General features: G+C 36.9%; 1 protein-coding gene and 1 long non-coding RNA gene across 2 annotated transcripts; both read left to right on the top strand.

Annotated features, from left to right (window-relative positions):
- Positions 1-8,354: 8,354 nt before the first annotated feature.
- FAM204A (family with sequence similarity 204 member A) lies at positions 8,355-26,174 on the top strand. The gene is made up of 8 exons (XM_035330197.1): positions 8,355-8,409; positions 8,920-9,234; positions 10,161-10,251; positions 10,746-10,782; positions 11,239-11,341; positions 12,924-13,013; positions 23,880-23,986; positions 24,318-26,174. The coding sequence occupies exons 2-8, from the start codon at positions 8,983-8,985 to the stop codon at positions 24,367-24,369; spliced, it is 732 nt and encodes a 243-aa protein (XP_035186088.1). The 5' UTR covers positions 8,355-8,409; positions 8,920-8,982; the 3' UTR covers positions 24,370-26,174.
- On the top strand, positions 13,195-22,434 carry LOC118169169. The gene is made up of 2 exons (XR_004751951.1): positions 13,195-16,421; positions 16,513-22,434. It is a non-coding gene; the product is annotated as an uncharacterized LOC118169169 (long non-coding RNA).
- Positions 26,175-26,733: the final 559 nt, after the last annotated feature.

Genomic DNA, 26,733 nt, shown 5'->3' with positions numbered 1-26,733 from the left:
TCTCCTGCTTAAAGGGAAATAGTTTTCTAGAGAACTATGAAGAGCATTGGTTTACGAGATTTTAAGGTACAGGCACGGTATGAGGTTGGTCCTTATTCACAGACTGCCCATTCCACAGTACACCATGGCTTTAAGTATGTAGCATGTCTTGGGAGTAGGTGAAAAATACGACAATGACTAACTTTAATACTATCAAACAGCTCTGACCAGAAAGTTCCTCTACACTAGTGGATTATATATTTATGCTCCTGGCAGACATGTCAAACTTTTTATCCCCATCCTACAGATGGAAACACTGAAGAAACAAGACTATATGGCTTAACAAATCTGTGGGTGGTATCCACACCAGAAGCACGAGTTCATAAATTCTAAATCAGTTCTTAGGCTACTAGCCAGTCATCTCAAATTGTGATCATGAGCACTAGTAAAAGTAAAATTGTCCATACAGTGCTAATAACTATGCATTTAAATTACAATTTGTTATTAAATTTAATCTGAATTCTGCATGTGTAATAAAATGTAGGTCTGCCCCAAATATGTTTACTATAGCAGATTGCAATTTTTAATTTCCTGACACTGTGGATGGTTATTGTGGTCCCTATGTCTTTTACTATGCCCTAAAGATGAGTGAATCAAGATGAAAAAATCCATGAACCATAGGCAACCTCTTCATACATACTCTCTGTGCTATTCATTTCCTAAGGACTGTTCTATATGAGGGAAATTCTTTATATTCTATGTGTACTGTAGAAGGATAGATCTATTTTCCATCTGCTACGTTACCCGCACCTCTAAACAGTACTCCCCCTGTTGGTATAGTCAAAAGATGGCCATTTGTCCACAAAAATATAATAAATGTCTACATTCATATATTTCATTCTACATTTTCAGCAAAATACACAAAAATTGAACATAATTGTTAGATATTCTTTAAAAAGGAATTAGGCCTTAACAGTTAGCTACCTTATTTTTTTTCTAAAATTCAACCAACTCTAAGAAAATCTCTTTTTATACAATCTTTTGAATATGTCATTTGCTATTTATATTTGATGGCCTTAAGGAAAAAAAAAGTTACAAAAAGGTATTAATGCAAGTAGATAATAAAGCTGCATTCTATAAATCTATAGCAGCTTACAGTAATCATTAAAGCATGCAAAACTCTTTCATCTATTCAAAAATATGCAGTGCACAGAATGCCTGCTAAGGTGCATGACAAGTCAGAGTTAAATATATATTAATAAATGAATTAGCTTCATAAATAATAGCCATAATGACATTTTAGGAGACAATAAGTCTGAGGATTGTCAGAAAATGGTTGATGTATGAGCTTCACGTCTCAGTGATTCTTCAAAATGAATAGGCTTTGCGAGATAGTTCAGACCCACGACCAGCCTATTTCCTTGAATAATTTACTTGTTGTCAATTTGTACAGCCACATTACACATGCAAATTGTGCTGCCTGTGCAAACACCACTTGGAGATGATAAAAACAAATTTACGAAGGCTATAGAGGAAGGATTTATTTCACTTTCTCGCCCAGGTCAAGCAATACATGTATCTGACGATTGTGTGTACCCAATTTTGTTGTAATTATATCAGCAAATTATTCTTTATAATCTTATTATTTTTAGCAGTCTCCTTGTGCTTGGGATAATTAGCTTTCTTCACTCAGTGTAAAAACAATTCAACTTGCCAGCTAGGCAGGGCACAGCTCCATTATCTGTTTTGGGTTTAAATTTATTCCCTATATTCTTGGACACTTTGTGTAAATTAAAAATTTCATAGTCCCTAATACTGTACACGCTGTTCATTCAGTGATGAATTAAGGTCCCTAAACCTCTACGTTTGCTATTAGATATCTCACCCACTTTATATGTTAATCTGTGCTAATGAATTCCACAACCCCTAGCCACAGCGAGATGACTAAAATTATTACCACTTACAGAGATATGCCTTTTTCATTTAAAGTTCAATTCAAATTGCTCCCATAAACAGTCTGCCACACAAAGATACCTCCTTTAAAGAAGAGTTACTTACCTGTAAGTAGAGTTCTCTGAAGGTAGTATTATCTTTGGATACACATTCCTCAGACACGTGGCCTCTGGTTTGTGGCACGGGGGAGTGGATCCACCCCTTGATAGTTAAGACTTTTTCCTTAAGGCACTTCATTACCTCTGCAGCTCCTGTGCCTCGAGGGTTATTTGTGCCAGATGCTGGCAACACAACTGCCCGTTGCCTTCTCGGTAGGCCTTGAACCCAGCTGAGGAGCCAAGAGGCTCTTCGGAGAAGAGGCTGCAGTGCCGACAAAACACCTGCACAGCAGCTTTGTACTGAACAAGTTTCAGGTAAGTGCTCTCCCTCTCAAAACAGCCACCTATAAGCCTGACGTTCATGGCAAGAGTAATAAACCCTGTGAAACAAACGGAAGTCTACAGGAAGGTTACCTGTGTACCACAGCTATAGTCACTTGGGCGTCAGGTTGCCCATGGTGCGGCTTCATGAACCTCACAGTCTGGGTACACAACCACAATTTTGCTACTCTGAAACTAATAAATTACTCATTTAAACATTAGTTTCCCCAATAAAGGAAAACAGCAATACCCTCTGCTGAGCAATTGTGCTTCAAACCAGTAGAGGGCAATGGTACGTACACGGCCTAAATAGGTTTGTTAGGGTTGCTTGAAAAGTCAGATGGTTTTTATCTAAAGGAAACAATAGCAGATTTCAAACACTCTTCGGAGTAGCAAAACTAGCCCTTCAAAGTTAAATCAGTGAAAAATAAAACTAAAAAGATCAAGATACTCATAATACTTTTTAATTATATAGACCTTTATTGAAGTACAAATATTAAACTAATTAATTTTGAACCAATGGCCTTGAAAAGAAAAAAAAAAAAAAAAAAAAAAAAAAACTGAGTTGTTTGCTCCACAGTCCAGAACAATGAGAGGTAAAGCGACTTGGTTCAATGCCATATCTGAGAGCAACATGAAGGAACTCCTAGCTGTAAGTCTCACTATTGCACTTCTAAATACTGTTTAAGTTAATACACAAAGGAAAACTCTTGAAGAAGTCAAGCAAACTGCTTTCTGACTCTTCTTGGGTAAAAATAAAATAAAAATAAAAATAAAAAATCAGGTTATAACTATTTATTTTACTGATGTGACAGAAGAGTGCTTCTCTTCTATTGCTGGAGCAGAGCAAATACGTCCAGGACTGCAGTACAGTATACAGAGCTTGTGTCCATAACAACAAAATTGGAACTGATGTGGCTGGATCCCTGAGATTTGTCCTATAACAGGAGAAGACCCTAAAAGAAGTGTGATATTTTCATTGTAGTGAAATACATGACTGTGGGTCGCACAGAAACATATGCTCTATTCAAAGTAACTCATGTAGTTGTGGCTACACAGGAGTCAGGTCAGCAAGCAGCCATCAGGTCCCAAGGAGACAAAGTGCTATGGCACTTACCAAGAGCGGACATTCAGGCCCTCGTTGCCCTGCCACTGCAAGTACCCAAACAAGTACGCTCATGGTTTGGAGGTACGTCTACAACACTTGTGTTCAGCACACTGTTCCCCATCCACAGCTTCAGTTTCACCGCTTTCAAAGCCAACTCTGACCTGCTATCGAATCAGTTCCCGGACTGTCATTGTATTCAACAGCAGCATTCAGAATTAATCTACCCAATACACAGGCCTGAAAGAAGCAGTGGCTTCATGATTTGGGCAGATATCCCTAACTGAGGGGAAAGTAGCAGCTGTTTTGAATGCTGGCTCATTGAAAGCAGGCCTGACAGTTTTGGCCTTCCAATTTAGTCAGCAGACAGTCTCTGTCAATGCCCTGAACAGTCCAAGAGGGATTGAAACCTTCAGAGATTATGACTGCTGAGAAAGGCTGATGAAAGCTGTGGAAGCATTTTAAGTTCTACCTTGGAGGAAATAAGCTGAAAAGATTTTGCTCATTTCTCACAGGAATACTGTGGTTAGGATGATAACTGAACGTAGATCATCCAAGTCTCTAACAGGAATTTAAGACAAAGGGTCTTGCTTCTTCCCTGAATACTGTGCACTAATACTTTGGAGATGCCTTTTTTAAATGAATAGACAAAGCAACTTGCTCGTGTTCTCCTCCTGCTTAAAAACATAGACATTTCTTTCTACATTTATGGAAAGAATTTTCACCAAAGTGCAGACCTCAGAGGAACAAGGACACAGTAAGAGACAATATGACAATCTTCTAAGTAAAAGCTCAGGGCTTGGTCCTACATTGTACAGTTATGTCGTGTTCTCAAACAAGCAAATTTAGAAATATCTGAGCAAGTATCTGTTGTGGTCTGATGCTGATCATGGTTGACCATGGAGTTGGCTACTAGCAGGTACAAGGACCAAGAATGGAGCACATTGCAAAGCTTCTCAACCATACTCAGGGGATTAAGCCCATTTTTCTTCATTTTCCTTCCGAATACTGATCTTCATTACATCCTTTTCCATCTTTTGCTTAGTATCCTTGGGACCACGGGAATGAGAATGTAAGAGGACTTGGGCCTTAAATAGACTGACAAGTGACAATGCCTAGTACAACGATCCAACTGAAAGCTGGTGCTGCCAATTTGTGTTTTTTGTGCTCTCTGCTGCACACTCTTGGCCTAATCCAAAACTAAATGAAGCCAAGGTAAATCTTTCCACCAACTTTAACAGGCTTCCAATCAGGGTTCAGGCAAGGGCTTGTGTGGGTTAAAGTCTTACGTTCAATGAGGTAAAGAAAGCTCGTGTTACAAAACATCATTACTACTTAGAATATATACTATAGAATATTTACTAATATACTTTAATGTACTGTCTTAGATAACATTCTTTGGAGATTTCCATTAATTTTCTCTATGATGGTTCTTGTAATGTTTGTTTAGCAAGAATTAATTTGGTTCTTATATGGCACAGTATGTGAAAAAAACCTCTTTAATCCTTTTAACTGACTTTAAATGCTCATTTGAATATAATTATTTAAAGGATTAATAAAAAGTATTTTAAAGTTAGCAATGAATTAAAAGTTTGGGAAAAAACAGAGGTTATTTTATTGTCTTTACATCTCTTTTTAAAATCATATTAATTTTCCTTTCCAACACTATTTTATTGTATTAAAATATAATCATGCTAGAAAAAAAATTCATTATGTTAGCAAAAATGAATACAAGGTAGATAGTATACTAACACAATGACAGTAATCTGCTAATACAATAAGGCCTTCCTATTATGTTTAAACAAGAATTCAGTTCTTGATCATTTTTGACATATTTCCAAAAGAGTGTCTCAAAAGGATAAGAAGTAGCATATTTCCATGCTTAAGGAAAAGTTCTTGATGTCCTCATTTACTGCTAAAAACAAGAATCAGTTAATAATGCATAAATTATGTTTTAGCAAATTCTATTTCTTTATTAGGAAACCATTTGCATATACTTTGTGGAAATAAGCATGGATATGATTACTTATGATTAGCTAATCATGGCTTCCAGCATTTATCTGAGAAAACAGTTCAGGCTTCCACCCTGTCCTGAAGTCTACCTCATCGTGAGTCTACCTCAGGACAGCATGGACTAAAAGTACCGTAGCGCTATAGACTGATTCTTGGTTACTCCATGGTAACAATAGGAAAAACAACCCACGGAGTTTCTGTGATCAGCTCCTGAGTAGACCACCTATTTTTCCATACAGAGATTCCTGTAGCAGTAACCTGATATTCCTGTTGCCAAAAGAAAATACATCTGACCATATTAAATATCAATTCTTATTAGAGAACCTAACCTATAACGATTGGGACTCAAAGTAGCATCTGTAAATATCCAACATTAGAAGGTAAACACGGGGAACACAGAAATATAGAAAATTGCATAGAACCTGGAAATTCATAGAGATCCTGAAACATTCAAATTACACTCGATGTTATAACTAATTGCAGTAGGCCTTCCTTCAAGTAATTTTTAATAACAGCATCAAAATGCTTAACCTATAGCTTCTGTGTTGGACTAATTTGATGTTCTATAGGAATTTAAGAAGCATGGCTTGTTTCATTCATAATAGTCATTGTAGGCAAGTCCATAGGACGGGAATTTAAGTGAGAAAGGAAGTTAGAACAGGTAACCAAAAGGCAGTAAATCAGATGATTTGAATATTTGTTAGACAGAAAACTGGCACAACAATTTTCCTCACTGAATTCAACACTGAAGCAAGTTTTGGACACAACATCAGCCTTCACAGTTTGAGGTAGGGACCTTCAAAGTTTGAGGTAGGGACCTGGGAGTTGGTCACAAGGCAGTGCTCCCTTCTCCTTTCCTTCCCCAGATAAAAAGACCCTGTGGTATTGTTTCAACAGCAGCAGCAGCAGCAACAACAAAAACAACTGTTTGAATACAAATGCTTCTGGATTGCTGAATGCCAGGCAGGAGCTCTTTCCAGATCTTTTCTCATAGACAAACCCATGAGAATTCAGAATTTGTTGTAGGAGAACCAGTGAATATTCTGAAATTCAGCTTTTAAAATTATTTCATTTGTGTGCACTACCTCTGCCAATGTGTGCCAGAAATTGGGTTGTGGATACCAAATTAGGAGAACAACTTTTAGATACAAATCATGTCATGAAATGAAACTTACCCTTTTAAAATGTATCCCTTACGAACATGTAAATTTATAGGTCATAAAGTGTCCCTAATCTTTCAATTTTTGGAGGGTTCTAAAATTAGTTTGAACTGAGAAAATATGATGCAGCCTAATGGTCTAGCATCTAGGTAGAACAAATGGCAAATGAATTTCCAATATCAATATATTTATCAGTTACTTATCTGTATACCAAATACAATCAATTATTAAATGTAAATAAAATAAATCTCTTAAAAATTGATTTCCCAGATGAGAGGAAAAGCTAGTTAGCAAGCTGAGTGTGAAATTTACATGTAGTTCATGAAAAAGTGATTACTTACGGAATTAATTGATTTCAGAAATGAAACTGAGGACATAAAATTATGGCATAGAAAGGAAATGAATCAGATCTGTTTTATGAGAAAGGTGTTTATTTTTCCTTCTATTCACAACCATTCCCAGAAGCTACTCCACTCAAGAAATCCCTACTCAAAGCCATAGTCCCTATTGTCCATCTTTATATTTCATAGCACTTGAACTCTTGCCCGTTCTTCATTCCCCTCATGGCTGAATGTTTGTCTACAACTTGGCTCTGTCTTGATTTGGTGTCAGCAATTTTTTTCTCAGAGGGCACGATACTGAGAGTTACTTTTCAACCTGTCAAAACATAACTTCCCAAACGCATCTTCCTATAGATTATTTCAGTTGTGAACTGTCCTCTTTCAGACACATTTCAGTGCCAGTGAACCCTTCATCTCCATCATATCTTTCCATCTTTTTCCTGCAATTTCTCTGTGCCACCTTTCCTGTTGCTCCTTGTATGTGAGATTTTTTGCCGAATCATATTCAGGCTGCTCCTAAATACTTATTTCATATGTTTCAGCTATAAACTGAGAAGACAAAAAAGAGTATCTTCCAAATAAAAAAAAAAGTTCTGTACTGAACGCTCTCCAATGTTAGTATTTGCCTTTGAAACACCTTGTACAGTGTTACTGTGTTCATAGTTCCAGGCTGGTTTCTGAGAGGACAGGTGTCTTTTCCAGGTTTTTGGTGCAGATTAAGGAAAACCTGAGCTCTGAAGGACTGGGTTGTTTGAGGTCTTCTCTCTACCACCTTCCTACAAGACATTAGGGGGAACTTTGGAAGGATTTTTCCATCTTTGAAGAGTAAGGTTGTGGACCCTAGTCACTGTGTCCCAGCTTAGGTACCCCCACTTGGGTATTGTGATAGGCCTACAGGGGATGGCCTCAAGTTGTGCCAGGGGAGGTTCAGGTTGGAAATGAGGAGGCATTTCTCTGGAAAAGCAGTCAGGTGTTGGGATGGGTTGCCCAGGGAGGTGGTGGAGTCACTGTCCCTGGGGGTGTTCAAGGACAGGTTGGACGTGGCGCTTGGGGACATGGTTGTGACGTTGTCAATAGGGCCGTGGTTGAACCAGATGAGCTTGGAGGGCTTTTCCAACCCTAATGATTGTACGGTTCTATGATTCTATTCCTAGGTTTAGTGTTTGAACGGATTCTACCCTTCTGCCACAGCTAGGATTGCTGGAACAATCAGCTTTCCGTGCAATTCTGACAGAGGGACCCGAACTGCACATCTGGGGACACGGCACCGCTCCGGGGCTCGGAGCTCGCCCCGTTCCAGGCCCTGGGCCCGCGCACCGCCCGGTTGTCATGGACACCAGCGAGGCCGGGCTCGGGGCAGCAAAGCTCCCCTTGATTGGCTGCGGGGCAGGGCCCAATGGGCGGGCGGGGTGTTGCGAGGGTGCTAAGATGGCGGCCAGGTAAACACGGGCGGCGGCGGCTGCGGGGACTGGGGGGCGGCCGTGAGGGGCAGAGGCCGGGGAGGCTCGGCCCTGCCCGGCCCGGCCCGGCCCGGCCCGGCCCGGCCCGGCCCGGCCCGGCCCGTGGCCGCACGGGGCCGCACGGGGCGAGGGGACGCGGCCACCGGGAGGCGGTGGCGTGGAGAAGGGCTGCGTGTGCGTCCCCGCTGCCCCGGCGGGCTGGGGGTGTTGCTGCTGTGGGAACTGCTGTAAACAAAGCCCCCGAAGAGAAGGCTTTAAGGAATGAGGAAGGGGAAAAAATATTAGCGTTATGGTCGTAATAGCTCTAATTTGTGCGCTTAAGACCTCTGCGTGACTCTCTCAGAAATAGCGAGTGTTTGCTTCGTGATGAGCTTCTCTAAAACACCTGATGATAGTTACTTTTCTCAAGAGAAATTAAAATGTTTCTGATGATGTGTTTTGCTGCTTCTGATTCTTTTGTAAGCTAATTGAGGATTTATCTCAAAACAGGTCCACTCATGTGGCTCTTCGCCTCCTTGCAATGACTCGGAGTTGCCCCGTTTAAACCGCAAGATGTGGAGCGGACTCTTGCCTCCAGGACTGAACGAAAGTGATGTTGACTTGAGTTCGGATGATGGAGATGAATCACATTGTTCTTCTTCAAAGGAAGATGCACATGAAGATACTGAAAGAGTTCAGCTTTCTGAATTGCAGGAGAACGGACCTGAAAGCAGTGCCACCAGTGAATCACTTCTGACGTCTGTGACAGAGGGAGAAAACGCATCTGAAACGCGCCCTCCCGGAATTTCTTTAGATATGTGGAATGTGGGTATCTGAGTATGCTTTGGATCTTTGGAACCACGCTACAAGTTGAATGGCTACTTCTTAAATTAAAATAACTCCATTTTGGGTATTTTAGGTAGTTATATGCAGAAAGAAACAAAATACGATCAAAGTGCAGTGACCTTACTCTACCTTAATTTTTTTCAAGTAGAGTGGACAGGAATTTAGTTAGGAGTTTAATGTAACTTTTGTTTCCTAGTGCAGTGGTAATTAAAAGGGAAGTGTTTTTGTAGCTGTGCAATTATACAAAGACTTGTGGTAGTGCATGGGCTTGGAGCTTCATTTTTTGTGTTAGTAAGGAATTACAGCTAAGCATGTTTGTTGCTGTGCTGATGATTTATACCTGTGAAGTAGAACTGTAACTTTCTGCTTTCTGTAGGGGCTAGGTGCAAGCGTTAAGACTCCTAGTTGTTTATATCCTCTCTTTATGTTCCCATTGCATGTAAAGGCTGAAAATATTAAACATAAACAAAGCAGTCTGTGTTTCAGGCTTTCCAATCAAAATAAAAATTGGAAAAGGCTAACTGCTGTCCTCCATCCATCTGTGTAGCTAGGCTGATGTGCAAGGAATGTGCTGTTTAGAATCCTTGAATTCTAAACTGCCATCTATATAATAACAAAACATTGAATAGCTCAAGAGTACACAACCATCATAAGTGTATTCAGTATCATGTTCCATGGGAAATATAGGTGATAAAATACCAGAGGCAATTCCAGTATAACGCTATCAGAGTTGGTTGCTCTCAATGCCTAAGTTTTAGTGTAATAGATACAGGGAGCTTCTATGGATAAATGAAATATTAGGACAGCATTTATCAGCATGTTATGAAACTTTAGAAAAAAATAGGAAAAGAAAATTTCAAAAAAAAAAAAAATATGCTGATTCTTGCCTTTTCTTACCCTTGTAGAAATTTCTGGAGCTTCAGAAGAAAAACCGTGAAATGAAAATGCAAGCAAATCAGGAAAACAAAGGCCGAAAAAGAAAGCGTGGCAGAAAAGGTGTCTTATATAATCCCAGAATTTATTTCTCTCAAAATGGAATTGCTGTCCAAGTACACTGGAAGTGCACTTTTAATTTTACCGAGAGTAGAATGCCTGAATAGATGTCTTATGTTATCTGGGACTTTATTTCTCTGGCTGCTATGCTTCCCTTCTAAGACTAGGTTGTACAATGCTACTTAAAGTTCAGGTAATATGTTTATTTCTTCAAAAAGGAGGTAGAACTCATTCAGTCAATACTGGCTTAAAATGGCTAGGTGTATTTTAGTAATTCTATAAAATTATTTTGTGTACTCTGATTAGAGCTCCTCACAAATGTAGGAGGTTCTTCATATGAAAGCCTGAGAGCAGAGTGATTTAAATCCACATGATCGTTGGGAATAGATCCTAGTGTGTTGATCTTTTAAAGGAAACGTGACCTATTAGTAATTATTAACTTCTTTGGGTGCCATAGTGTATTACTGTGTAATGCTGGATTTCTTTTTCTTTCCTAGAAAAACTGAAAAAGAACTCTAACGAAGTGGCTAAGAGGTATAACCAGGTCAATGTGATTTTCTAAAGTCTGTTTTTAATATCAGGCAAAGCTGGTAAAAAGCTTGACCACATGCATAGCCAAATGCTAGCTCTGAGTGTCATGGAAAATACCTGCTGAAGTTGCTTGGTGTCTCTGTCACACAGGCTCAATTTGATTCCAATTGAGTTTATTGCTTGATTTAAAAACAACACGATTGGTTATTTAATGCAACTTACAATGAACTTATTCTCGATAGTGTTTGGTATATAATTGCGTACAAGCTTGCTTTCAAGATTGTGTCATTGCAATTACAGAGGGAAAAGAGTAATTTCACTTGCATTAAAAACTGTCAGTGGGTGAAAAGGGCATGTCTGCCAAATAGAAGAATTTCTTTTAGTTTTGAAAAGAGCATTACGAGTTGTGGGAAACAAACTGGTTGTATTAACATTTATTTTGGGGGGGGGGGGGGTTAGTGTTCAACAGTTGGCCTGTGAAGACCAATGGAAAGAACTTACACAGTATTTTGGAATCAATGATAGATTTGAATCACCTGTGGATAGCAGGGCTCCACAAAAGGTAATTATTGTTACAAAAGCAATGTCCTCTTCTACTTGGTAGGAAAAAAAACTGAGATAAAAACTGAGATAAAAGCAAAACTGAATCTAATTGAAAGTTAGCAGATGATCAAGTTGCTATGAGGAAGGATAATTTTGTGAATTTTGTTCTAGGTTTCACATAAATTGTACTTTGATCAAAAGGTTATTTTGCATTCTTTTGGGACAATATTCATGTCTGTTTTCCTGTTTGGTTTTGTATTATGTTGTTTATGAGAGGCAAAAGACTTGATATATGTTATTTGATTATAGTAACTATAGTAACTTTTTTTTAAAATCATGCTTTAACTTCAAAATGTGGCAAGTCAGCCCTTTAGTTGAAACCAGTAGCTCTTGGAATTAGACAACTGAATCTGCCATTCAGTTTCAATGGATTTATAACACATCCTGTACATAAATATTACTGTAAAGCTAATCATATTTGAAGTAACTGCTACAATATAACAGACAAGTTACAGATGCGTTATATCTTGAGTTTCTTCTGTAACTTTTCATTTGCATAATGTAAAGGTCTACATTGACACTGACATTGAGCTCTGTCTGAGCTCTTACTTTTAGTGGGTATTTGCTTGTCACTAAACTGTTCAGGCTATTCTAGAGTAAGGCCCAAAGAGTTAACATGCAGCTCCTGTCCACATAAGTCAAGAGACTTAAGCACTAGTGCAACACGTCTCATTAATTTCAGAAAAGGCATCTAACAATTAGATATCACTGCAACTTTCAATTGTACACTCCTTTAACTTCTGCCTGAATAATTAATTGTGGTATTTGCAGATCCCTGTTTCTCAAGAATTGTTTCTTTTTCTAGTTTTTAGGAAGTATATGTTTTGAAACCATCAGAAGTGTTTTCTGTAGCATCATTAATGTTTACTTCTAGTGAGGTTATAAACAGTGCCTTGTGATGAATTAATGATTACTGTGAAATTCTGAAGTTTACAATTATAGTTTCTGTTAAATGTTTAATTGTTCCTTTACATGTAAAAGTCACTTGATAACTTGTTTTGATCATAAAGGTTGAATTTTGAAGTATTTGCTCAGTTTTCCATAGGATAGCTAGAATTCTGAATGTGTTAGTATTGTGGAGTGGCACAATGCCAGAACTCAGTTTTTGGATAAAGATAAGATCTTAGAACTGTAACGATACAGTGGTAATTGCCATTCTTCATGTTACCTGACACATATATTGCACATTTTGTTTAGAAAGCTCCAGGGATGGAAGAGATAAGCCAGATCTTCAGATGAATTTTATTGTGACAGGCATAAACTAGTCCGTGTAATTTTTTTAACCCACAGTATTATCCTGCACATAAGATGGAACTAATGCAATGATTTGTGCTCAGGCAGCCTTTCGGTGAATTCTTAATTATACTGTCCATTACAATACATAGACAAAGTGATTTGTGTTACGTAGAAATTACAGGTTTATGTACTGTCTTAAAATGAAGAATTTCATTAAACTATTTTTAAAAGAAGATCCTCCCTTCCTCCCTTTCAGACATATTTCTGTTTATTTCCCCTAAAGATATTTGCTTCTCTTTTTCTAGTCTGGCCTTGAACTTAGCATAGAGAAGTCTGTGGCTGAAGGTGACATTGATAAAGCTGAGGAGCTGAGTGATAGATTAGCCATTCGTGAGGTAAGTGGACTACTAACAAAAGTTTTTAGGAAAAAATCAATTCTGTATATCTGTATATATAAAAAAAAAGTTGTAACTAAAATAGCATTGAATGTTGTTTGGGGCATCTTTTCCTAATCAGATTTTTTTCAATGATTGAAGTATTTTCCTGCTTATTCAGTAATGGTTGGCCAACTATAGCTATGTATAAGAATTGAAAATACAACTGTGAATGTTCCCAGGTAACCTTACCTTGAAGCCTTGACAAAGACTCTGCAAGTCCGAGTCATCACTAACTAGTGATCTGTATTGAGCTTTTGATTTTTCTGCACATTGCAAGCCAAAAAACAGGTAGGATGTTCCCTTCCTGTCAGTTCCTCGTGCATCAGGATTTTCTCTGCATTGCCTCAAAAAGCTTGGTAACTCTGGCAAAAGATAAGAGATTGAGGAAGTTTAGAGCGAGATCTGTCCAAGTAAGGACAGATACACCTGTAAGGACAGATATAAGCTGGTGATGGTCAGTGCTTTTTTTTCCCCCCCTGCATCCTCATGTCTTCAGGAGTTGATGAGATGATGAGGAAGAATTCTAAAGAAGAACTGGAGCAAATAAATGCTAAACATCTTTCTGTAGCTTTAGAATGATGTTTATAGAATGAATGGATAGTTTTTCTTTAAAAGCTAACATTTTTGAGTATAAATGCATATCTCCAGATAAATCCAGGTGAGAGAAACTCCATTTTCCTGAAGAAGCTGTCTTGTTAGTTGATGTATTTGAGTAATTTTATGATAGTTTGTTGTCTATATGCTGCAAAAAAATGGATCCTTTAAACTTGCATGTAGTGCTGCATGGATACTTAACCTGCTAAGAAATCTAGCACAAACCTCTGGGAATAGAGATTTTTTTAAGAGGAACAGCTCTATGGGTTTGTAGGTAGCAGCAACAGAAGTACGTCACTGAAATCCATCTAGGCTGTTGTGCTCACTGCAACATGTGCATAGGGGAGAAAGTGTGAAGGAAGAAAAATGAGGGTAAAAATATAGTTATAATAGTTTTAAAGAGAAATGAGAAAAACATCCTAAATCTAATGCTATCTGAGGTGAATGGAAGAGAGATCTTTTAAGTCACCTGATCTATATAATTTCAACAACGGTTTTGCATTCTTTCATCTACCTTGCACACTGTTCTATGTTCACAGAAGCAATTTTGTACTCACTGCATATACCTGCAAAATTCAAAGATATTAGAAAAGCATTTAAAAGGCATTCTGAATGCTTCTCATTATCATAGAAATACTTGGTGTTTCAGTGAATCTTTAATGTAAGATTACAGCTTTAAATTTGTTTTAATGCCACATAATGTAATACTGTGGTGACTTTAAAAAAGAGGTGGCGTTTGAAATGGGAAATACAGTTCTTCAGGTTCCATAAGTACAGTTAGGTAAAACTAACTTCCTCTGTGTGTGTTCTTATACATTCATTAGAAATTCCTATGCTTAGTCATTCAGGACAGCTTTTAATTACTAGACTCAGCCTTTTTCACTTGTGATCACAGAACCTCACTGCACAAAGGTAACAGCTCCTGACAATGATAGAGATGTAGCCTAATGTTCCCTTTAAGCCCAGCCACCTTCTCCTGGTGATACTGTTATATTACCTTTTGTGTATGGCATTAAACACTCTTGCAGTTCTCCTTCACAAATGTCATTATTCCATCTACTCTAAAGTGGATAGGGTATCATAATCAATAAAACATACTGAGGTTCTAGTGCAAGTTGTTTGACTATAAAAACAAATTAATGTAAGAAGTTTTAAGGTTTTGTAATATTTATGATAAACTATTATCTGATTTTGGTAGCCATGGGATTGTACAACATCTAGCGTATCCCAGGTGCTACAGCAATATAATATTATTTGTGGAACATTAACTCCAAATTGTTGACTTTCAAATATTAGCATGTTGTAATTCTGAAAACAAAATGCTTGAAGCATTATTAGTATTCAAAGCCTTGACTTGGTTTTGGTTAAGTGGGTTTATCTGAATAAATAGCATGCTGGAAGAAGGAAAACTCAAATGACTCTGACTTGATCTCATGAGGAGTTCTGTGAAGGCAGAAACTCAGTGAATTCACCGGGGTTCTCTGCTGGTTTAAAGATGTGCTATGTAGCCTGCTGCAAGATTTTATTTTTCTGTGTGATCTTAAGAGCCTGTATTTTATATTGTTTAGTGGATCTTTTTAAAGTACTTCTTATTTGAAGGAGATCCTTCTAACAGTGACTAATTCTGATTCAGTGAAGAGCTATAGAAAAGGATTCAATTATGGGGAGGCTGATTAAAACATTGTTTTGTGCACGAGAACAATTAATAAAATGTCTTCATATTGTGCAGTATTGATTCAATCACAATTTTCCTCCTCTCTTTGCAATTTAGAGAAATATGCCTTCTAGAAGTCATTTTATGAAATAATTCTAAGAACTGAGTTTAGTTAATTTGTAGAGTATGGGGTTATTTGTGTTTCTAACTTCCAAATGCACACAACACTGAGCAAGTCAGGCATGGAACTGTACGATGACTGTATTGAAGTCTAGGCAATATGTGGATGAATTATTGTTGTTTTATCTCAACCTCATCTTTTTATGTATGGCTTTCATTTTTCTTGAGCAATGTTGCGGGGTTATGGGTATGTATGAGAGAAATAGCTGCCTTCCGTTTGGGGTGTAGCCCCCCTTGTAGCCATGTGAGAAAATGTTCATTGGGTAGGTGTTCTTTTTGAAATCAGGTGTATGGGTTTTTAATCAGCACCATTTTCTTTTGCAAGAAGCAGTGACTGGAACCTGCTGATAAAGCTTTTGCTTTGAGGCACAGATCCCAGAGTTCTTAAAGCCGTTTCCTGCCTTAATAAGTGAAACTAATTTTTGATGTATAACATTTATAAGCCTGTGAAACTGATAGGGCAGCTTCAGTATTTAGAAAAATGAAGCCAAAAATAAACAGATGAATGAGAACGGGCAGGAGAAACACGTCCTGAAAAGCAAAGGAATGCCAAAATGATGCTGTCAATACGCTATCATTATGACATGGTGAGAAGAGTGGGCTTTTTTAAATCAGATTCCCTTAAAATCAGTGATGATTTGAGCAATATGCATAATCTAGGAGCTCTGAGTGAATCACTGAAATGCTTATCCTTAAAACCTGAATGATACTGCTTCAAGACTTCAGATGTTTTGGTTTCCATATGGTACTTATTGCAGGTTCCTTAAGGAGGATGTTACTGTACTGATGTAAATGAGGCTTTGGGCTGTATGTTATTTGTTGCTTTGTTCTACTTTGTCAAATACACCCAACTGCTGACTTCAAAACAAAGTGTCTTCATTTAGTAGTGCTCAAGATTTTCAACTGTTGGAGGCTAGAAGTTACAACTTGGCTACCTTGTGCATGAGGCTCTGTATTTACTGGTGACAGCACACGTGGATTTGTATGTAGCTTTTGAGAGTGTGGCTAAAAATGTAATTGCCAGAGCAGGGCTAACACACTTCTAGTAAAAAAAGAATTATACATCTATGACGGCGATAGTCTGATCTCTTGGCTAACCTCGCTGCAAAGTATTACCCTATGTTTCCCGTTGTCAGCCCAGTTGGTGGACTACAAAAGTGAGCCCCATTAGTTTGGATGTTATCAAGCTAGCAGACATCGTTAACTACAGGACCCTGGGCCATTCCCTCAGTACGTCCTCGTGAGGTGTTCTGCTTTGCTAAGGAATTACGGTGGTCCTGAAATTGCATTATTTACAAGTGGAATTATTCCTGGAAGAACATGGGTGTGTCTGCATTTATGCTGTGCAGAATAACTTGGTCCATCAGTAACTCCTTGCTTCTTTGGCTAGATTGCTTCTAGAACCTGGTCTAGCTTGAGCATCTCTATGCTGTGGTGCAGTTATAGCACATAAGATTAGCACTTGGGATTTTTGTTGAGCATTCACGTAATGCAGGTGGGTCATACCGCTTAGTCATAATTCACTATGGGTTTTTAAATATCCTGCTAGAGTGGAAGTTCTTCCTGTAATACCTATATCATGACACTATTAGTATTAAATAACTAGCAATTCAGCATAGTACATGTGACAACACACAATTAAGGTTCGTTATTATAACCCAGTTGCTATTACCTTTTTTTTATGTTGGAAAAAGCCAAGGCTTTCTGCTTTTGAAGTTCTGCTTTTTAAATGGGGAATGGCGTATCTAAAACTCTAGTTTGAACACTGTGTTTAATTACGACTTGTTTAATCTGAGAGATATCAAGAGAAATGGTAGTAGTAATATAGGAGTTGCCCAGAAATCCTGAACCTTGTGGAATGAACTTTGTAGCAACGTTGAAGTTTGTGTACTCTTAGCTGAATTACAATAAAAATGCCTTTCTTGGGAATACTTTAGGGTAGGCTAGCTGAGATTCAGTGGTAGCAAGTACTTGAATGTGCATGTAAGTGGGAACAGACACTTAGAATTGTGTGACCTTTTCTAACATTTTCAAAAAAGCTTTTTGGAATAATATCTTCAATTGTACTTGAATTGTTCTTACTGGGTTTGTTGGACTTTGTCCAGATTTTTTTCAAGATTTAAAATAGAGTAGTTAGAGCACAGTGGCTTTGTAGTGTGAGGTGTTTATCCTTTTGAGTAAAGACAGTATCTGGAGATGCCTGGTTTACTTTCCTGTAAATTGACTTCACTTTGGAGTGATACCTTAAAAAGTTCTGTTCCCTGTTCAACCAAATAACAGCAAAACATTTGCCCTATATCCCCAACCTATAAACCTGAAAATATTTTCCAGACTTCTTTCCCTAGAGAAGGAGGTTTTTTTGACTCAAATTGTTGCGCAGGGTCTCAAGAAGCAGCATGCAGATTTCTTACAGCTTTGATATTCTGAGAACTAATCTGTCTAAACCTCAGAGTTTGCATTTGGCTTGTGGTTTTTGAGTTACTGCCTGGTAGGTAGGTGCCATATTGTCTCAGAGCATGTTAGCCTGGGGACTGTAACTTGAACACCATAAAATAATCTTGACCATGTTAGATTTACCTGTCAAAAAGAACTTTAGAAATATTTTGTAATTTGGCCTGCTGAATTGCTGAAGTAGTTGTCAATCTCTAAATAGCGCAGACTTCTAGACAGCAGTGTTTCTATGTACTTAGCTTGTGGCTTCTGGCATTTCGGTGAAAGATTTTTTTTAAATGCTCCAATTTACAAGGAAAGTATGGTATTGTAGTCAAGTTTAAATGAAAGATCTATATCATAATTGACCAAATTAATTAGCTATTCACTGGCACATCATTCTCATGTTACAGCAAAATCGGTTTTGCTGTTGTCTTCAAAATTTGTGCTGATCAATTTTCACCATTTTCTAGTGTTCAAATTAGCATGGTTTGTAGTAACTTCTAGCTGTATGATTTAGAATGGGACATGGACAAGCAAGGTTGTATGTCAAAACCATCAGGACAGATTCTGTAAGCTGTTGCTGTCATATTCAAAATCTGGCTGGGATATGAATGATCGTGATGTTGTACACAGCTGTTTCAAACAGGTATCTAGGGCTAGGTGAGTTGGCTGCTCTTCCTTTGGTATCATAGTTTCATTCCTAAATTCTGTGCAGCATTCACAGTGTATTGTAGTGCTTTTAGGTACCTGAAGGGAGTGATACAGTTTTATACAGAATACAACCAAGCACCAATTAACTTGGAAGTCTTGCCAGTTGAAGGACTTGGGGGGGGGGGAATTTATTTTTTATCTGTGAAGGATTTTATTTCTAACACTTAGCAGAGGTGCTTCCAAATATCTCTCTTCATTGAGGTTGTTTTCTTTTAACCTTTGGAACATGGCAGGGTTATCACCTAGAATTACATTCTTCTGCTCCCTTAATTATGTATATCTTTTCCTTAACAAACCTTAAAAAAAGATTTCAGATGTTACAAGTCTAATTAAAGAGACAGACAAAGCACAGTTTATACTGTAGATTTTTTCTGCAGTTCAATTAATCAGCATGTTTTCTCTTTTAATTAAAACCATTTTAGTAAATTAAAGCCCACAGCAAAACACATATATAATTTGTTTGTAATTAGCTCTTAATTGGTGGTAGTTGAAGCTTAGCACCCTTGGTTTCTTTCTTCATGATTGCCATTTTATTAGCAGCCAGTCATTAATTAATCTTTTTTTCTAATTAGCTTATAAAACTGTTGATGGCACATTATTGTAAATGTGATTTTAAGTTCAAAGCTTGTTAATAAGCTTTCTTACTTAGAAGAACAGAGATAAAGAAATTGCTGAAAACAGTACTACAGTTCTTTTTTTAAAACTGCCTTTCTTATAAGGGGGCTGTGTAAAGCATCTAACAGCTTATAGTTAATTTTTTAATGCTGTGTTTTCTCATGAATGGAAGAAGTTACTAGCATTTAAATGTTTAAATCTAGAGGAGAGCTTAATGGTATAACAGTGTTCTGTCCTTGCTCCATTACTGTGTCATCCAAATATAATTTGATGTTGTAATGCACAGCATAAAAATACAACAAAGGTATTACAAAGTATTTTACAGTGCAAGTTGAGCACATCATTGAAAGGGGACAATTTTCACTGCAAAATCCACTCGGTATTCTTGTTTGCTTTATATATTTTATATACGTCAGCAATGGATAACATTCCATAACATAAAAGGAGAAAATCATTGCTAAAGGCAAGCCTGAAATAACTAGATTCATATTTGATGAGAAACTGTAACACTGTATTAAAAGGCTGTTTGGCTTCTCTCCTATGATCATAGGATATTTCAGGACCTGTTTGAATACAGATGTTTTGTTACAGCTTCTGTGGGTTTAGCATTTTGTATGTCATACCTAAATTCATACTTAAATATTTCTGAGCAGTTCTTGAATCTGCTGTCTGGCTCATTCAGCATTTATATCATGCGGTGTTATTTTAATGAAATATATTTACAGTGTAGTACTTGATGTTAAACGTCTTGATTTTTTTAAGGAAGTTTTCTGAAAGTTAGGTGCTGGTGCAACTTGACAGAAATGTTTACTCTTCTGCCTGAACTTTCCATACTATTTCAACTTCATCCATTTCTTTGCTTGTTTTAAAAGTGTTTTATGATGCTGTGCAAGAAACACTAGAAAGGGATAGCTGACAAGGAAAAAATTAAAAATTGGATAAAAAGTAAATGAATAATGTCATATTACTAAAAAGATGAGAGGCTAATTTGTGCCGACTTTTTGCTAATTTTGTTCAAGCCTCAAAATGAGGAGCTGTCACCCGTTCTGTGTAGCACTGATGACAGTGCCAATGATCCATGAAATAAGCTGCCGCTGGCTTTGTTCTGATAAGAATGAACAAATCTGCACAATGTACGGCTCCCAGAATCTCATTTTCATACTTGCATGCAGGCTAAAAGAAATAAGCTGTTTGCAGGCTTGATTAATCAGACATTTGAGGGTTTTTTGTCTCTTTGATCTCTTTCGTCTCCTAGGTAACTTGCTTGACATTAATGTTGAGCTTGAGTAAAGACAATCAGGAATTGTAGACCAAACTGATATAAAAATTAAAGACCTTAACACTTTAAGTACTCCAGTAATGGTTCCGCTTTACTTCAGAAAACATCTGTTTTCATTTAATTAAAGAACAAAAGAGAAAGGCATAAATATTTTTCATAGAGACCTGTTATTCTACAAAAAAAGTTAAAGTATGATAATTGGTATTTTTGAACAGTTTCAAGGCATTTATTTAGAAAGAAGCAAAGCTTCAGAAATGTGTTACGAGGTAACAATTTCAGTTGTATAGAAATATTATGAAAAATAATGGATGAGGAATTTTTCACTTATGCTACATTAAACAGCTAGAGGAAGATATTTGATGTGATTATTGGTGAACTTCGAAATGGAAAGGTCTTTGCCCTGTTAGAACCTAAGTTGTTTTATTTAGTTTGTCTTAAATATATATATATATTGTGTTATAAGGATGAACCATCATATCAGCTTTACTGCCCAATATGATTTACACATTTTAAACCTGTAAAATTGAAAGGAATTTAAAAAAAAAAAAAGTGTCGCAGTGCGTTTGCTGGAGGTTATGCAGACGCTTTTACAAATCTTCCAAGTGGCTGTAAAGATGAATGCCTCAAGGGTCTAGCCAGGGCCCTGCTTTTCCAACCAGCTAAAGCCCTTATCTTAAATCCAAGCAAAGTACCATTAATCTTTTTGAAAGACCTTTTATGGCTTTTAATATATCCCAAATTAGAACATTTTACACCCTTGGTTCCTGAAATATGGTGATAAAAAGCCTTTAGAGCTTAATTTTCCTTACTGCGTGCTCTGACCAATTTGCAGTTCTTTGTGATAATGTTTAGACACCTTAATTAAAATGCAGCAAAATATTGGATGTTCTATATGGAAAATGCTGATACTTTGACTACACAAGAAATTGTTGTATATATTTTTATTCATGCTTTTTTACTTCTTTTAATGTTGTAGTTTAGGAAGTTATCTGATGACCTGAAATGTTTTTTAATGTAAAACCCATTGACCAAGCTTTTATCGTTTTCTTTTGGGAGGGGCACTGAAGATGTATGTCTGGGTGTGGGTGGGAGCAGAAGACATTTAATCTGACTGAAATATTTGTGTTTATATGCAACATTTGTTTTCATGTCTTGCAAATTTGGCTCTGTGTAGCCTGGACATGGTGACATTATTGCTGCAAAATGCTTCTGCTTTTCCTTCCACATACACTACAGAGGATCTTATTATCCCATTTTCTGTACTTTTCAAAGATGGAAGAACTCATTCTGGCTTCCAAGAAATGCAGATCAAAGGATTTTTTTTTTTCCTCAGCACTTGTATAGATCTCAGTAGTGTATATCTGTATGTGTAGAAGTGTTCAGTAGATTCCTAGAATATATTTTGAGGGGCAGACCATTATTCACCACATAGTAAGAGTTCATTTTTAGTAAGTGTATTAGGAGGTAACATGCAATTGAAAAATAATGAAGGCATGGTTCTGCTGATTCTTGTGGACTTCAGCCATTAGATTAGCTCAAAATATAGAGCCTTCAAGTAATCGTTTTTCTAAATATTTTAGGTGAGTTTTCATAAGCATTCTTATAGTGCAAGTATAATAACATAAATAGTTGCACTTAAAAATTAAATGACAATATAAAGAATGTTATCCTTTGTTAGTCTTTCACTTGCTATTTGGTAGTTCAGATATTGTCATTGAATTACTGATTTATATAATATTGTTAACGCTCAGAAAATTACAGCCAATACAAAAGCTTTGAAACATCACATCGTTTTGTACATCTTGATGACTTCATAGGTACATATTTATGACCCTATAACAAACACATGCATAAACTATATTTAAAAAAAAAAAGGCTAGCATTAGTCATTGTGCACAATTCCTTTGGGGGGGGGAGTGGATCCTATGCTCACCTATTAACCGTTTATATTGCCAGTGCTTAGAGCCTCAAGCAATGCACAAAGGGATGTTTAATGCCCAATAGGCATGCAGGCTCTGAAACTCTTCAGCAGGAAGTTTATTTTTTTGATTCATGAACAGTGAAAGGACCTTAAGGTAAATAGCTTGTAGTGATGAGGGAGATTTCTTTTTTGTGTGAACAAAAGTGATCTGGATATCATCCTACCTACAGGGTAGGTGCTAGGTGGGAGAATTGTAGATGTCAGTATGTCTACATTCTTGAGCTGTCTATTGTCTTATTTCAGTAAGCCATTTTTCAGAGTAAATAATTGCCTGTACAGGTGCAGCAGATTATTGAAGTGTATTACATTGAATAATGGTTCTTTTGCGTGGATCTCCCATGCCTCTCATATTTAGTGGTTCCATGACTTCCAGGTGAAATCTTAAACATCCAAGCGTATCTTAGTTGTAGGGTTTGGACTGGAGGGAAGGAAAACCAGTTTGTTCACATCACAGCTTGTAGCAGTTCTGACTAAACGAATTGCTCATTTGTCTTGGAGAAAAGTGGTAACTTCAGACATCAAATTCTTTCATAATTTAGCTGCAAATAACATCCAAGTCATGATGGCAATCACAAAATGTAACTACAGCAAACAAGTTATGAATGGAAATATAAAGGAAAATAACCTGGTCATAGTTTGTGGTACCTTCTTCCATCTTTTTTCATCTGCTCTATTCTTTTTTTTTTCCCCTGTTGTCATGCACTAATATGAACTTAATTCTCATGGTGTGAATAAGATTATAAAAGTAAAATAGTATTCACTTACAGCCCATTAGGACCTCATCTGGAAAGCACACATTATCACACTAATAATCGAAGAGCTGGTAATGTGAAGACTAAAGGCCAGATGGACACTGTTCCATTTACTTCTTGGACAGACTGATTAAAACATTGCTGCTGGTACTACTGGAAAATGCATGGTAGTGGCAGTTCATCCAAAAGGACAGTTTTACACAGGAAGCGTTTCCTATTGTTAGGACCTGATGATATTTTACCACAGTTGAGGTCACAGACTGGTCTTAGTAATTGAGAGACGGAGGGGATGTGTGTGTGTGTACATCTCTCTCTATATATACTTAAAAATAAACAAGGACATAGCGTGAAAGGCACAGTTAGTGCCCTTTGCTTTTATCCTTCAAAATTAAGGAACTGGGTGAAAAGGATTGCTTGACACAGGATCCCACTCCTTTGTGTATTTCTCAAGAGACATTCTTGTCCATCTAATCTTACAGTACAGCATCACCTTAATATTGGAAAGATATTTTAATATTTATTGACTTTTGGGAAACAATACCAGACCAAGTAATTTGTGAGGCTTACACTTCATACGAGCCATTTGCTTCTATTCAGTTTTCCTTTGTTCCTTTTTATGTCTTAGCTTGGTGTGAAAATTGCCAAAGCTGCCGCTTGCCGCAACTTTGTAAAAGCCAAACAAGAAGCAGAGGCTGCCCAAGAAGCTCGAAAGAAAAAGAAGCTTGCTTGGGGGTAAGTCATTTGAGTATGGAATTAAACATTTGTGGTTTCGTTGGCACTAAGTGTATGCAATACAATCTCAGTTGAATGTTTCCTTAGTTGAAATAGGCTTGTGTTAATCTTATTTGTTTAGTTTAACCTTGTCTTTTTTTTTTCTTCTGAGCAGTGTATAAGACTAAGGATGCTTTACCAGGATTAATGTATTGGTCATATGGTTAAATTGCATTGTCTTTATTATGGTTTTAAAAACAATTTTTGATTGTTGTCATCATTGCTAAGAATATGGTTGAATAGCTGAAGTGTGTAAGTTCATTATTCCTCACGATTTTTTTCTCCATTTCAGATTTGAAGCTAAGAAAAGATGGGAAACAAAAAGCAACATGGGATACATGTAATCCATTGTATTTTCATCAGGAGTTAACTATCTGGTTTTACTTGAAGAATCTTTGTGGATGACTTTCTTAAATATAAACACAAAATTTAAAAATAAATAAAAACCACATAAATCTTAACACATCAAATTACTGTGCTTCGGTGCTTTAAAATTACAGTATCTTGTTAAGTCACTCTTACAATGTAGCAAAAATGCTATCTAAACATAAGTGCTATGTTAACAGCATTTTTCTCCAAAATATAAAAATGTAAGGTAATGTATTGTGGAATGTGTTTGGAAGGGAGCTCTCTAAAGATGGAATAAAATACGTCATCCAAATGTGTTCTCTGTGCTTCATTGCAGTTACCATATATCCATTCCATGGCTACAAGGAGAGGTATAAGGTTTTCCGGTTTCCCCTGTTATACAGACATAATTAAGTACTTCTTTCTATGATTATCTGAGAGTTCAGGGTGGTGTTATGGGGCTGAATAAAGAAAAGAACACCTTACCTGTTCTAAAGCTGTTCTTACTTACGTATTTATGGACTTTGTAAATGCGAACAGAAGTTGGCTGAAAAAATCCATCCTCCCTCTACTGGGAGGATGTGGTACTATTCATTATGTCCTGGTGCCATGTTTTTCAGAATGCTTTAAATTCCCAGTATCGTTCCCTTCGTAAGAACTCAAGTTCTTGAAGTCCTAGTTTCTTTGAGTAGATCAAGTATAGAAACACGTATCTTCAAAAATACCTAAGATCTGTTATATTTTACAGTTAGCTGCACCCAAGAGACAAATACAGATTTTACTCAGTCAAATGTTTTACAGATAAATTAAGATTTGAATGCTTATAAGAATTACAGCAAGAATTGATGATGTTTCCGCAAAATTGTTCTCAGTGAAAAGTAAGGATGCATTCAGAACTAATAACTTTTCTCCCTGAAGCTCTTGCGTATGTGTTTAGTCACCACAATGCCTGAATTGAATTGGTAATGTAAATGTCAGTTATTGTTAACCAAGATTAATACGTTTCAGGCCAAAGGTATGGTATTAGCGTAATGGTGATTTACTGTGTAAGTACTTGAGGCTAAAACAACTTGCCAACAAATAGTAATTTGAAGTTTTACGGCATGAATTCGAAGAGGTTAGATTTGCAGTCTAACATGGAATAGTGCATTTTTGTTCATTAGCCCTCAGGATGTTTGATTCTTTTTTTTTTTTTTTTTTTTAGTAGAACATCATATTTCTTTCACAAAGATGAGAGTTTGCAATATGGTAATCTGCAGTTAGCTGTAATTAGTTATGATGATGGAGTTGAATACAATTGCCAGGACTGTAAATCAGGGGCTAAACAGGTTTCTGCAATAGAACATCGTAAATCTCACACAATGGTTTACAAAATACATTAGCTTTAGAAACTGGTATGGAAGGAAGTGATATCTCTTAGTAAAATGTTTGCAAAGGTAGGTTGCATGCTTATTGTTGTAACCCATCTAGATGACACCATGAATGTTTAGATTTTTCCTTGGTCCCAGAGCAAGTAGGTTTGTGCAAAACATTCTTGTCCAAAACTTAACGGGCACTCTGCCCATAGATTCTGTTAGTTTTTTTTAGCACTTGGCAGATAGGTCTTAGATATAGCCGACCTTTCTGCTTATGACACCCTGAAAAGCAGAATGATTCTAATAACTTTTTGCTGAAAACATCAGAAGTATTTGATTATTTAAACACAAAAGTACTGTATATTAAGCATTGTATACATCTGCCCATACTACTCTTAATAGTAACAGTATATGTTGGTCAAATAAAGATCTTCATCTAATCATAAGGATCTGTGTGGTTGTTTACTTTGAAAATGGGTTATAAAAAATCCAAACCCTCAAATAGCAGCTGTTGTCTGAGAAGCTGACACACTATTTGTCACAGCAGTACAAAACTTCATGTAATATTTGTCAATTTCACTTAAAATGACTAATTAGTTTTATGCTAGGTTGTTAATAATGTGATTATTTGGGAAGTATGCAGAATGTTTGCTTTGGGTTCCAATATTTGCTTTGGGTTCCATGTGTGATGAAATAAAAATAACCCATTTCAATTATTCTGATATACCTAAAATACTGACTTCATGTTATTTAATTCCTAGAATTATACAATGTTCGAAAAAGCCACTGATTACTAGCGAAAATCTGAGAGCCTAATGCCGCTGTATAGAGATTATCTGAATGCATGATAAATGCATGTGTAATTGTACCTTAATAAATGTTTTCCTGAATTACTCACCTGATTCTGAGATGTTACATTCCTGGCTTCTGTAGAGTACTTTTGCTCTGTGCCAAAGTTCTGACCATCTCTTGGAAGCCTCAGGGAAATCTAAATCCATGAGCAAG

This window comes from Oxyura jamaicensis, chromosome 6, assembly GCF_011077185.1.
Source record: "Oxyura jamaicensis isolate SHBP4307 breed ruddy duck chromosome 6, BPBGC_Ojam_1.0, whole genome shotgun sequence".
Lineage (NCBI taxonomy): Eukaryota > Metazoa > Chordata > Aves > Anseriformes > Anatidae > Oxyura > Oxyura jamaicensis.
Note: the sequence above shows the minus strand (reverse complement) of the source record. Positions and strands in the feature narration are given on the sequence as shown.

Excerpts from the sequence above, each read along its gene's own strand:
- FAM204A (XM_035330197.1), top strand. The coding sequence starts at position 8,983 with ATGTGGAGCGGACTCTTGCCTCCAGGACTGAACGAAAGTGATGTTGAC. Across the intron at positions 11,342-12,923 it reads ATAGCAGGGCTCCACAAAAG|TCTGGCCTTGAACTTAGCAT; the intron begins GTAATTATTGTT and ends CTCTTTTTCTAG. Across the intron at positions 23,987-24,317 it reads AAAAAGAAGCTTGCTTGGGG|ATTTGAAGCTAAGAAAAGAT; the intron begins GTAAGTCATTTG and ends TCTCCATTTCAG.